The 14,168-nt window shown below is 38.2% G+C and overlaps 1 protein-coding gene across 1 annotated transcript in view; it reads right to left on the bottom strand.

Annotated features, from left to right (window-relative positions):
- Nucleotides 1–14,168, bottom strand: part of LOC134342615 (short transient receptor potential channel 4-associated protein-like) — a 189,637-nt gene that overhangs the window by 76,345 nt on the left and 99,124 nt on the right. Inside the window, exon 5 of the mRNA XM_063040948.1 lies at nucleotides 5,763–5,818. Coding sequence (XP_062897018.1) covers nucleotides 5,763–5,818 — 56 coding nt within the window. The remainder of the gene's footprint in view (nucleotides 1–5,762; nucleotides 5,819–14,168) is intronic.

Below are 14,168 nucleotides of genomic sequence, written 5' to 3'. Positions count from 1 at the left end.
CAGCAGAACACTGGGATGTGGGAATACAGGTCCTTTAAGATTCAGAGAACATTTATTATCAAAACATGTACTGCCTAAATTAAAGAAACTTGAGATTTATCTTACTGTTGACCTTTGGCTTGTTAGGTAAAGTGAAGCAGTAATAGACAGGAGCTACAGGGAAATAGTCACCTCAAAGCTACAGGAGGAGACAAATAAATGAGTTATCGTCAGGAGAGGTAAGGGAGAACATCAGACAGTGGAGAGCACCTCTGTGGCCGTCCCCCTCAACAATAACTACTCCATATTGAGTGCCGTTGGGTTGGATGATCTATCTGGAGGAAGCAACAGTGGTCGTGCCAGTGGCCCTCAGAAGGGAAGGGAACTGAAGATGACAGCAGCAGTAACAGGGGACTCCATAGTCAGAGGGGCAGATAGGCGATTCTGTGGATGAAAAAAGGAAACACAAATGGTAGTTTGCCTCCCAGGTGCCAGGGTCCATGTTGTTTCTGAACGCGTCCACAATATCCTGAAATGAGAGGGTGAGCAACCAGAAATTGTGGTACAATATTGGTACCAACGACATAGGTAGAAAAAGGGAGGAGGTCCTGAAAAAAAGAATACAGGGAAGGAAGCAGAGAAGCAGGATTTCAAGGATAGTAATCTCCAGATTGCTGACTGTGCCACATGACAGTGAGGATAGGAATAAAATGAGGTGGCAGGTACAAACGTCTGTAAATGCAAAGCTGGAAGAATTGGAGCAAGGGGCAGGGATTTAGATTGTTGGATAATCAGGACCTCTTTTTGGGGTATGTGTAATCTGTACAAAAGAGACAGGCTGTCCTTAAATCCAAGGGGGACCAATGTTCTTGCGGGACAGGTTCACTGGAGCTGTTTAAACTAATATGGCAGAATGATGGAAAGCAGTATGATAGAGCTGAGGATGAGCTAGCAGGTTTACTAGTAGATGGGGTGCAACATGAATACAAGGAAGGACAAACTAATGATTGGGTACAAATGCAGAAGGAATAGTTAAATTGTATCACAGAGGCAAAATTCAAAAGGATGAAGAATGCAGGACTGAAGGTGCTGTATTTAAATCCACGTAGCACTCGAAATAAGGCGGACAAACTCGTGGCTCAATTACATATTGGTCAGTATGACTTTGTAGGCATCACTGAGTCGTGGCTGAAAGGAGGCCACAGTTGAGAGCTTAACATCAAAGGATGCACTTTGTATTGAAAAAACAGGTAGGAAGGCATAGACGGTGGTGTGGCTCTGTTGTGGTAAGAGATGGAATTATGTCTTTAGATAGAGGTGACATAGGGGGCAGAGAATGTAGAATCTTTGTGGGTGGAGTTAAGAAACTGCAAGGTAAAAAATCATTATGGGAATCATATATAGACCTTCAAATAGTAGCCAAGATGTGGGGTGAGATGTGGGGTTGAGATTGCAAAGGGAGCTGATAAGTGCATGTAATGTCACAGATGTAATGAGAGACTTCAATATGCAAGGGGATTGGGAAAATCAGGTTGATGATGGATTACATGAGAGGGAATTTATTGGATGACTTTTGAGATAGCTTTTTACTGCAGCTTATGTCTGAGCCTATTTGGGGAAATCTTAGATTGGGGAGTTGTGCAATAACCCAGATCTTATTAGGGAGTGTAATGTAAAGGAACACTTGGGAGGAAGTAATCATAATATGATTAAATTCGTACTGCAATTTGAAAGGGGGAAGCATAAGTCACATGTATCAGTACTGCAATGGAATAAAAGGAATTACAGAGGCAGGAGAGAGCAGCTTGCCCAGGTGAATTGGAGGATACTGGTAGGGATTACAGTAGAGCAGAGATGGCTGAAGTTTCTTGGAATAGCTCACAAGGCACAGGATAGACATGTCCCATAGAAGTTATCCTCAAATGGCAGAGCTGGGCAACCATGGCTGATAAGGGAAATTAAGGACTGCATTAAAGCTAAGGAAAGGGCATATAAGGTAGCAAAAGTGAGTGGGAAGTTAGGTGATTGTGAAGCTTTTAAAATCAAAAGGCAACTAAAAAATCTAAGAGAAAAGATTAAATATGAGGGCAAACTAGCCAAAATATATAGCAGGATACCAAAAGTTTTTTCAGTTATATAAAGAGTAAAAGGGAGGTGAGAGTTGATACTGGACCACCGGAAAATGATGCTGGTGAGGTAGAAATGGGGAGGAGAGACAAATAAATGGGTACTTTGAATCTATCTTAACTGTGGAAGACACCAGCAGTGTGCCAAAGGTCTGTGAGTGTCAGGGAGCAGGAGTGAGTGCCATTGCTATCACAAAGAAAAAATTGAGAAGCAAACTGAAAGGTCTTATGGTGGATAAATCATTTGGACCAGATGGGCTACATCCCAGAGTCCTGAGAGAAGTTGCTGAAGAGATAGCAGATGCACTGGTCACAATCTTTCAAGACTCACTTGATTCTGGCATGGTCCCAGAGGACTGGAAGATTGCAAATGTCACTCCACTCTAAGAATGGAGAAGGCAAAAGTAAGGAAATTGTAGACCAGTTTGCCTAACCTCAGTGGTTGGGAAAGTGTTGGAGTCTATTATTAAGGATGAGATTTCGGGGTACTTGGAGACTAATGATAAAATAAGTCAAAGTCAGCATTGTTTCTGTCAAGGGAAATCTTGCCTGACAAATCTGTTCGACTTCTTTGAAGTAGTAACAAGTAGGGTGGACAAAGGAGAGGCAGTGGATGTCATTGACTTAGATTTTCAGAGGGCATTTGATAAGGTGCGAAACACAAGGAAAGATACTCGCATGGATAATGGAATGGCTGACAGGCAGAAGGCAGCAAATGGGAATAAAACAGGCTTTTTTTGGTTGGCTGCTGGTGACTAGTGGTGTTCCTCAGGGATCAGTACAGGGACTGCTACTTTTCATATTGTTTGTCTATGATTTGGATAATGGAATTGATGAGTTTGTTGCAAAGCTTGTGGATAATATGAAGCAACATACTTTGTCAGGTCTTGGCCTGAAACGTTGACTGCACCTCTTCCTACAGATGCTGCTTGGCCTGCTGCGTTCACCAGCAACTTTGATGTATGTTGCCTGAATTTCCAGCATCTGCAGAATTCCTGTTGTTTGTGGATAATATGAAGATAGGTAGGTGGTGCAGAGAAAGCAATGCGATTGCAGCAGGAATTCTTTGAAGGAGTAACAAGCAGGATAGACAAAGGAAAATCTGTTCATGTTGTGTACTTGGATTTTCAGAAGGCCTTTGACAAGGTGCCACACATGAGAGACCTAACTAAAGAGCGGAAACGAAGAGTGGGAATAAAGGGAGCCTTTTCTGGCTGGCTGCTGGTGACTAGTGGTGTTCCACAGTATAGAGACCGAATCTTTTAAAATTATATGTCAATGAATTGGATGATGGAATTGATGGCTTTGTTGCAAAGTTTGGAGACAATAGGAAGATAGGTAGAGGGGCAGGTAATGTTGAGGAAGCAAGGGGGATGCAAAAGGACTTAGATTACAAGAACGATCAAAGAAGTGGCAGATGGATTATAGTGTACAGAAGTATATGGTCATGCACTTTGGTAATTGGAATAAAGGGCATAAACTATTTTCTCAACGGGGAGAAAATTCAAAATCCAATGGTGCAAAGGTCCTTGGGATTCCTTGTGTATGATTCCCTAAAGGTCAACTTGCTGATTGAATCAGTGGTAAGGAAGGCAAATGCAATATTAGCATTCATTTCATGAGGACTAGAAAAGAATCAGAGAATCAGAGTATAACACAGAAACAGACCCTTTGGCCCATCTAGTCCATATAAAAGCAAGGATGTGATGCTGAGGCTTTATAAGAGTTTGGTCAGATTGCACTTGGAGTACTGTAAGTAGGTTTGGTTCCCTTATCTAAAAAAAATGCACTGGCATTAGGAAGTGTCTAGAGAAGATTCATGAGAACGATTTGGGGAATGAAAACGTTAACATACGAATAAATGGCTTGAACCTGTACTTGCTGGGGTTCAGAAGAATGACAGTGGATCTCTTTGAAACCTATCGAACACTGAAAGCTCTAGATAGAGTGGTTGTGGAGAAGATGTTTCCTATACTGGGGGAGTTCAGGACCAGAGGACACAGTCTAAGAGTAGAGGGACGTCCATTTAGAACAGAAATGAAGATGAATTTCTTCAGCTAGAGGGCAGTGAATCTATGGGATTCATTGCCACAGAGGGCTGCAAGGGCCAAGTCATCATGTATATTTAAAGCAGAGGTTGATAGGTTCCTGATTTGTCTTTGCATCAAAGGTAATAGGGAGGAGGCAGGAGAATGGGGTTAAGAGCAATAATAAATCAGCCATGATGGCAAGTCAGAGCAGACTCGATAAGCTGAATGGCCTAATTTTTCATTTATGTCTTACAGTTTTGCCTACGTGAGAAAGTCTGCAGATGCTAGAAATTCAAAGCAACACACACAAAACGCTGGGGGAGCTCAGTAGGTCAAGCAGCGCCCGTGGAAAAGAACATGGTTGCTGCCTGTCCTGAGGTCTAGGTCATGGAAATGAATTCAGTAGAAAAAAATTGATACTACATTAGAGAAAGTAATTTGACAACATGGAAATTGTAAGGGAATTTAGATGATACTATTACTCTTCACAAATGCATCTACAGACTTAATAGGCCCCAAAGGTTTCTATTGCTTTTCTTTTGAAAATTCCAATTACGCCACTCTTTCTACCTTCCATAAGATATTGGAGCAGAATAAGGCCATTCAACCCATCAAGTCTGCTTCACCATCCAATCATGGTTGTTTTTCCCACAACCACATTGCCCTGCCTTCTCTCTGCACACCTTGACCAATCCAGATCTGCCTTAAATACATCAAATGACTTGGTCTCCACCATCTTCTGGCTGAAGAAATTGCTCCTCACAGTTTTAAAGGAACATCTCTTTATTCTGACTCTATGCCCTCAGATCCTAGACCAGGGGTTCCCAACCTTATTAATGCGATGGACACCTACCATTAACTGAGGGGTCCATGGAACACAGGTTGGGAACCCCTATCCTAGACTCTCCTACTAATGTAAACATTCTCTTCACATCCACTCTATCCAGACCTTTCAGTATAAGGAAGGCTTCAATGACACCATCTCATCTTTCAGAAATCCATTTGAGTACAGGCCCAGAAACATCAAATGCTCTTCATACGTTTAGCCTTTCATTCTTGGGATTAGTCTTGAGAACCACCTCCGAAATCTGTCCAGGACCAGCATATTAGAATCAGGGCCCAAAATTGCTCATAATATTCCAAATGTACACTAACTATTTACAAAGCCTCATCAGTATAACCTTGCTTTTATATTTTAGTCTTTTGAAATGAATGCTAAATTGCATTTGCCTTCTTTACTACTAACTCAGCCTGTAAGTTAACCTTGAGGGAATATTGAACTAGGACTCGCATGTCCCTTTGCACCTTTGATTTCTAATTTTTTTGCCTAATGTAGAAAATGGTCAACACTTTTATTCTTCCTCAGGGGAGTTCTCTGCATATAATCTATATCTTAGATGGGAAATACCTACATATACCATAAACACTTCTGTTGCCTATTCACAAGTCAAACTGCAGTATCTGTTAATTTATGCCACAAAATTCAAAATGGCAATCTTTCCATAAAGCTTGCAATTGCAAATATATTTATATATTATAAACTTCTACATACAAGACCCCAAATTAATTTGTGAAGTGAGGAAACTTATTAAGCACAGCCAAATAAGGAACATTAAATCTCACTTACACAGATACAGGTGTTGTATAATATACTTAGGCAATCCTTTATCAAGTCTTCACTCACTGTAACACACACAAAGAGAAAGATTTGGCAAAACCTCCATTTCATCTGAGCATTTCAAAGTGCTTAACATCTTGGGAAAAAAATCCATTGATTTGTACAAATTGCTAAAAAGTACAGTACCATGCAAATGTCTTAGGCACATGGGAAAAAATTCTGTAAAGATTCATAGAATCAAAAACTACAATAAGGAAACAGGATATTTGGCCCATCTAGTCGATACTGAACAATTTAAATTGCTACTTCCATCATTCTGCATCGGCACCATAGTCTTCCATACCCTTTCCATCCACGTACCTATCCAAACTTCGCTTCAACGTTGAAATCGAACTCACATGCACCACTTGTGCTGGCAGCACATTCCATACACTCAAGACACTGAGTGAAGAAGTTTCCCCTTAAACTTTTCAACTTTTACCCTTAATCCATGACATCTAGTTGCAGTCCCACTCAACCTCATTGGGGGAAAAAGCCTTCTTGCATTTACCCTATCTATATCCCTCATAACTTTGTATACCACTATCAAATCTCCTCTCAATCTTCTATGTTCTAAGGATTAAAGTCCAAATCTATTTGATGTTTCATTACAATTCGGGTCCTTGAGACCCGGCAACATCCTGTAAATCTTCTCTGTACTCTTTCAACCTTATTTACATCTTTCCTTCTAGGTGACCGAAACTGCACACAATACTCCACATTAGGCCTCACTAATGTTTTATACAACTTCAACATACCACCCCATCTCCTGGACTCAATACTTTGATTTACGATGACCAATGTGCCAAAAGCTTGCTTTACATCCTTATCTACCCGTGAGACCCCTTTCAACGCCCCACCATTTACTGTACAAGACCTATCGCTGGTTGGTCCCACCAAAGTGCAACACCACAGACTTGTCTGCATTAAATTCCATCCGGCATTTTTTCAGCCCATTTTTCCAACTGCTCGAAATTCCGCTGCAAGTCATTACTGCATTCTTTGTGTCCATTATAACCAAATCTTTGTGTTGTCTGTAGATTTGGTGATCCAGTTAAGCACATTAACTATTGGACAATCAACGTCAGGTGTGCATAAAAACAGCTACCTTTTTTGATCAGGTCCTGCGGTCTACAAATTACAATAGGAGATAGAAAATGTACGCCAAAAGGGAAATGTTACAATAGTCATGGAGGATTTCAATATGCAGGTAGATTGGGAAAACTAATTTGGTGCTGGATCCCAAGAGAGGGAATTTCTAGAATGCCTACAAGATGGCTTTTTAGAGCAGCTCGTAGTTGAGTACACTAGGGATCAGCTATTCTAGATTGGGTGTTATGCAATGAACTGGAATTGATTAGAGAACTTAAGGTAAAAGAACATTTAGCAGCAAGTAATCATAACATGATCAAATTCACCCTAAAAACTGAGAAGGAGACATTAAAGTCAGATATATCAATATTACAGTGAAGTAAAGAGAATTACAGTTGGCTGGTGGTGCAGTGACATCAGCACCGGACTCCGGAGCAAAGGTTCCCGAGTTCAAATCCAGTCGGGCCGCTCCCGGCATGCTTTCCATTCATGCTAGGTTGAGTGTCGAGCTCACAACTTGGCCTCGTAAAAAAAAAAAATTGCGCTGTGAGAAGGACATGGGGGACCACTCACAGAATCTTTCCTCCAAGACAACCAAGGCTCTGGCAGAGTATGGCACACAAAAAAAAAAGAATTACAGTAGCACGGAAGAGGAGTTGTCCAGAACTGATTGGAAAAGAACACTGGTAGGGACAATGGCAAAGCAGCAATACCTGGAATTTCTGGAAGAAATTCCAAAGGAACAAGATATATACATCCCAAAGTATTCTAAAGACAAGACAACACAAAAAGAGATGTTAAAGCCAACTTAAAAGCAAAAGAGAGCATATAATAAAGCAAAAATTAGTGGGAAGTTAGAGGACTGGGAAGCTTTCAAAAACCAACAGAAGGCAATGAAAAAAGTCATTAAAGATAGAATATGAAAGTAAGCTTGCCAATAACACCAAAGGGGATGCCAGAAGTTCCTTCAGATAGCTGAAGTGTAAAAGGGAGGCAAATGTGGATAGTAGACCTCTGGAAAATGACGCTGCAGAGGTATTAATGGGGAACGAGGAAACGGTGGATGAACTGAATAAGTATTTCGTATTAGCAGTACAGTGGAGACTTCCGGTAGCGCTCATGGAGTGAAGTCGCGTTCTTGACTCGCTCCATTACCTCTGAGTTTTTTCTCTCTATGGTCAGCTATACTTTAATTAACTATTAAGGCATCAATTTTTACAATACTTTGAATTAAACTGAATTCTCTGACAATTGGATGATACTGAGATCGGCTATGTCTAAGAACGGGAAAGACGGCAAGGATGGTAAACCTCCGGTTAAACCGAAAGCTACGGATCTCCCTCCGACTGAATCACCGGTGACTTTGAAAGCTATATCGGAGTTAATTCAGAGGGAAATTTCAACCTCTGTTAGGGAGATGATTCGTACAGAAATTATGGGCTTTGTTAAAGACCTGATTCATACGGAAATCTCAACTAAGTTCCAGAAAATTGCCGATTTAATTGATAAGATGCAAACATGTATTGCGGAACATCAGTCGGCTATATCTGATCTTCAAAAATCCGCGCAACAAAGTGAGCTTAAGATGGGGAAAGTCGAAGAAACAATTAATGTAATGAAGAAGAAACTTGACTTTTTGACTTTTAAAAACTCTGACTTGGAATCTAGAATGCGACGGCAGAATTTACGAATGATTGGCGTCAGGGAAGCCGTGGAAGCTAACAACCCTATGAAATATTTCTCCCAACTTTTAAAAGATGCATTCCCTACTGTATTTCCTGACCAACCACCGCTACTGGATCGTGTTCACAGAATCCCATCATACTCGTCTAGGTCAGATAGACCTAGGCATGTTATCTTACGTTTTCATTACTTTCAAGACAAGGAGAGACTGTTTCGATTCGCTCGATCTAAAGGTTTCATTGATTTTTCGGATCTTAAGTTCCGATTCGTGGAAGATTTCAGTAAACCAATCTGGGACCAACGGGTCCGTTACAGATCCGTGATGTCGGAATTCTATAAGATGGATTTAAGACCAGCGCTGCTGTACCCTGCACGTCTAAGGATTCGCATGTTAGATGGAGCCCTTCGTTTTTTTGATTCTCCATCGGATGCCCAGAGTTATCTGGATCAACTTTCATCTTCAACATCTTAATTGCCTTTTTTTAATTTTCTCCGTTGATCGGAGGCTGTGAATTGGTTGGTTTTAACTTTTCTGTGCCCTATTTGGGCAGAAAAGTTTACTTTCGATTTCTTAATATGGCTGCTAAACTTTCTTTTTAACTGCGTCATTTCTTTCTTTTCCCAGGGGATTCTGGGTGGTTACTTCCCTTTTGTCATCTTACGTATTTCCTGTGCGGCCTTAAATTTTGTAGTTTTTTTTAAATTTTATTCTGTTTTGCTTTTTATAATCATTTTATGTTAATAATCCTATTTTTTTTGTTGCTGTGTCTATTCATGAGTTTGAGGTTTATTGTGGTTTTTTTTTAATATATACTTTCCGGCTTTTGTTCTGTTCTGTGTGTATTTTAATTGAGCTAACTTTTTTTTACTTATTTTTTTACTGTTTTACAATTAGCTGATCCTTTTCATATTTATACCTTTTTTTTAGGGAGCGTATACCGGAAGTCATGGGGGTAGTTTTAGCGCTTGCTTCTTTCTGGCGGGTCTGCTTTAGATTTCGCCTTGGGGTCTTGGGGTGGGGGGCGGTGGGAGGGGCTTCACGTTTTAGTTTGTTTCTCTTTGGGCTATATACATTATTGAAGTATTGGTTGCGTCCTTTTCCCCGGTATCTTTTGTATGTTCTGTTTCCTCTCCGGGTTTGTGGGTCGCGCCTATTGTCAATCCTCCTTGTTATGGGTTGACTTTAGGATTTATGGAGTCTATTATTAATTTTGTCTCCTGGAATACTAATGGTCTTAATCATCCTATTAAAAGGAAAAAAGTTTTTAAAGTGTTCCGGAGACTTAAAGCACAAATTTTATTTTTACAAGAGACCCATGTACGGAGGGGGGACAGACTACGTTTTTTCAAATTCTGGAAGGGACAACAATTTCATTCGAACTCCAATGCTAAGATTCGAGGCGTCTCTATTTTTATAGACTCCTCAGTTACTTTTATACAACAGGATATTATCTCTGATCCGAATGGTAGATTTTTATTGGTTAGTGGTTTACTATTTAATAAAAAAGTAGTTTTGGTTAATGTTTATGCTCCTAATATGGATTGTCCGGAATTTTATAAATCATTGTTTGATCAGTTTCCGAATTTGAACGAGTTTTCATTGATTTGGGGCGGAGATCTTAATACCTGTTTATCTCCAGCTTTGGACCGTTCGGCTCCTTTACGGACTTTACCTAATAAATCTGCAAATTTGATTAATTTTTTCCTTTCTGATTCTGGGTCGACGGACATTTGGCGTTTTCTGCATCCTCAGGAAAAAGATTTTTCCTTCTTTTCACATGTTCATCATTCCTATTCAAGAATTGATTATTTTTTCATTGATTCTCGTCTCATTCCTTCAGTGATTAAATGTGATTATGATTCTATAACCATTTCGGATCATGCTCCACTTAAGCTTTCTATTAAAATTATGGCCAATATACCAAACAATAGACAATGGCGTTTTAATTCGCTGTTGCTTCAGGACTCGGACTTTGTTAATTTTATGAATGAACAGATTGAGCTTTTTTTTACAATTAACCATACAGAAGATATTTCGGTTAACACTCTTTGGGACACTTTTAAAGCCTATATTCGGGGTCAGATTATTTCGTATTCCGTTGCTTTGAGGAAGAAACAGAAGCAGGAGGAGATGGTAATTGTGGACAAGATTAAAGAAATTGATAAGAAATATGTTATGGCTCCTTCTGAGGAGCTATACAAACAAAGAACTGAACTTCAAATGGAACACAGTTTACTACTCTCGTCCTCGATTGTAAACCAATTAAAGAAAACAAGAAGTGATTTTTATGTTCACAGTGATAAAATTGGCAAGCTGCTGGCTAATCAATTGAAATCTAATTATGTTAAATCTCAAATCAATCAGATTTATAACCAAAATGATCGATTGATATTGGATCATGTGGGGATTAATCAAACCTTTTGTGATTTTTATTCTTCTTTATATCAATCAGAGTCTCCTCGAGATTCTAAATATATGAATGATTTTTTAGATAAGTTAGACTTCCCTCAGATTTCACAGGATATGTCTTCTTTATTAGATACTTCCATTACAATGGATGAGATTAAGAATGTTATTTTTTCTATGAATCTGGGGAAAGCTCCTGGCCCTGATGGGTTTACCGTTGAATTTTATAAATGTTTTGCTTCTTTATTGATTCCTTGGCTCTATAAGGTTTTTGAGGCTTCTTTGAAACTTGGTAAACTTCCGGAATCTTTTAATAGAGCATCAATTTCTTTAATACTAAAGAAGGATAAAGACCCTGCTCAATGTGCATCTTATAGACCAATATCTTTATTAAATGTTGATTCTAAAGTTTTTTCTAAGTTATTAGCAAATAGACTAGAAAAAGTACTTCCTTCTATTATTTCGGAAGACCAAACGGGTTTTATTAAAGGTCGTTACTCTTTTTATAATATTCGTACATTGTTAAATATCGTTTATACTCCCTCACAAAATGTTCCTGAGTGTGTTATTTCTTTAGATGCCGAGAAAGCTTTTGATAGAGTAGAATGGCCTTATTTATTTAAGGTGCTTGAAATGTTTAATTTTAGCTTGAAATTTATATCCTGGATTAAACTGTTATATCACTCCCCTGTAGCCTCGGTTCGTACTAACTCCTTAAACTCACCTTTTTTTCCTCTCTTTCGTGGTACTCGACAAGGCTGTCCTCTTAGTCCCCTATTATTTGATATTGCATTAGAACCTCTTGCAATTGCTATTCGAGAATCTTCAAATATTACTGGGATAACTCGGGGATTAAAGTCCCATAAATTATCACTCTATGCTGATGATTTACTTTTATATATTTCTAATCCTGAGAGATCCATTCCTGCTGTTTTAGAGTTATTAGCACAATTTGGTCTTTTCTCAGGTTATAAATTAAATCTTAGTAAGAGTGAACTTTTTCCGATTAATAAACATCTTCCCTTATATTATAAATTTCCATTTAAATTGATTAATAATTACTTTTCATATCTTGGGATTAAAATTACTTGTAAACATAAAGATTTATTTAAGACTAACTTTTTACCATTAATAGACCATATTACTCAACTTTCATCTAAATGGTTTCCCTTATATTTAACTTTGATTGGTCGTATTAATGCAGTTAAGATGTTTTTTTTGCCAAAATTTTTATGTGTGTTTCAGGCATTACCAATTTTCGTTCCTAAATCTTTTTTTGATAAAGTTGACTCTAAAATTTCTTCATTTATTTGGCAGAATAAGAATCCGAGACTGGGTAAAATACATTTACAGAAAGCTAAGAGAGATGGAGGTTTAGCATTACCTAACTTTAGATTTTATTATTGGGCTATTAATATTCGACATATGAAATTTTGGTTACTTGACCGGGACATACTATCTATTCCTAAATGGGTAGCATTGGAATTACAATCTGTTCAGGGTTATACACTTGGTTCTATTTTAGGTTCCTCTCTTCCTTTTGATTCGAAACGTCTTAAGCAGGTCTCTAACCCGATAGTTAAATATGCTTTGCGCATTTGGTTTCAATTCAGAAAATTTTTTGATCTTAATCAATTCGGGTTAGCGATTCCTATTTTAGGTAACATATTTTTTCCTCCCTCTTTTACGGATCGCGCTTTTCAAACTTGGAAGACTAAGGGTATTTTACGGTTTTTGGATTTATTTTTAGATGGTTCCCTTATGTCTTTTGAACAATTATCTAATAAATATAACTTATCAAGAATACATTTTTTTAGATATTTACAAGTTAGAAATTTCCTAAGTACTATACTTTCTTCCTTTCCAATGCTTCCTCCTATATATATTTTAGATTCGATAATTAACCTTAATCCATGTCAGAAAGGTGCATCGGCTATGATTTATAATATTATTATGAAACTTAGGAAAAGCTCCATTTGATAAGATTAGGGTAGATTGGGAACAGGAATTGGGGCTTACCATTTCTGTGGATGATTGGGGGCAGATTTTACAATTAGTTAATACTTCCTCTATTTGTGCTAAACATTCCCTAATTCAATTTAAAGTGGTTCATAGAGCACATATGTCCAAAGATAAGTTAGCGCGTTTTTACTCGCATATTAATCCTTTCTGTGATAGATGTTCGGGGCAGATAGCCTCTTTAACTCATATGTTTTGGTCTTGCCCTACTTTGGAAACTTTTTGGAGAGATATTTTCAATATTATTTCTAAGGTATTAAATATAGATATCTCTCCTCACCCTATTACTGCTATCTTTGGACTACCTAAAATTTCTAGTAATCTTTCCCCTTCAGCCCGTAGAATGATTGCATTTCTTACTTTAATGGCGAAAAGATGTATTTTACAACATTGGAAAGAGCTTAATGCTCCAACTACCTTTTTTTGGTTTTCTCAGACGATTTTATGTTTGAATCTGGAGAAAATTAGAAGTAACCTTTATGATTCTTCATTTAAATTTGAACAGATTTGGGGACCTTTTATTCGATATTTTCATTTAATGTAATATTTACCCTTCTTGTTTTTTCTTCACTGTTTTAATGGAGGTCGGGATTGAGGACGTGATTTTAAGTTTAACTCTGTTTGGTTTCAAGTTAGCCCATTGCTTTGCTTTGCTTTTAGTTAGTTGCACGGTGGGTTTTTTTTGGGGGTTTTTTTTTCTTTTTTTTTTCCATTGATATATATAAAATCTAGTATACTATTATGTTATCTTGGTTTCTTATGCTTAAATTACATTGTTTGTAGTATTTTCTTTTTGGTATTGTTATCTTTTGGAATTTTATTATACTTTAACATTGTATTAATGTTTATATGGCTTACCTTTTTTGTATACTTACTCAATAAAAAGATTTAAAAAGAAAGAAAGCAGTACAGTGGAAGTTCCAGGGGTCAGGGGTCATGAAGTGTGAGAAATTACCAATACTAGGGAAATAATTCTTGGGAAACTGAAAGGCAAGGATCAGTGCTGGGACCCCAGTTGTTTACAATATATATTAATGACTTGGATGAGGGAATTAAATGCAGCATCTCCAAGTTTGCGGATGACACGAAGCTGGGCGGCAGTGTTAGCTGTGAGGAGGATGCTAAGAGGATGCAGGGTGACTTGGATAGGTTGGGTGAGTGGGCAAATTCATGGC

This window comes from Mobula hypostoma, chromosome 2, assembly GCF_963921235.1.
Source record: "Mobula hypostoma chromosome 2, sMobHyp1.1, whole genome shotgun sequence".
NCBI classification, from domain to species: Eukaryota; Metazoa; Chordata; class Chondrichthyes; order Myliobatiformes; family Myliobatidae; genus Mobula; species Mobula hypostoma.
This window is presented reverse-complemented; position numbering and strand designations above follow the sequence as displayed.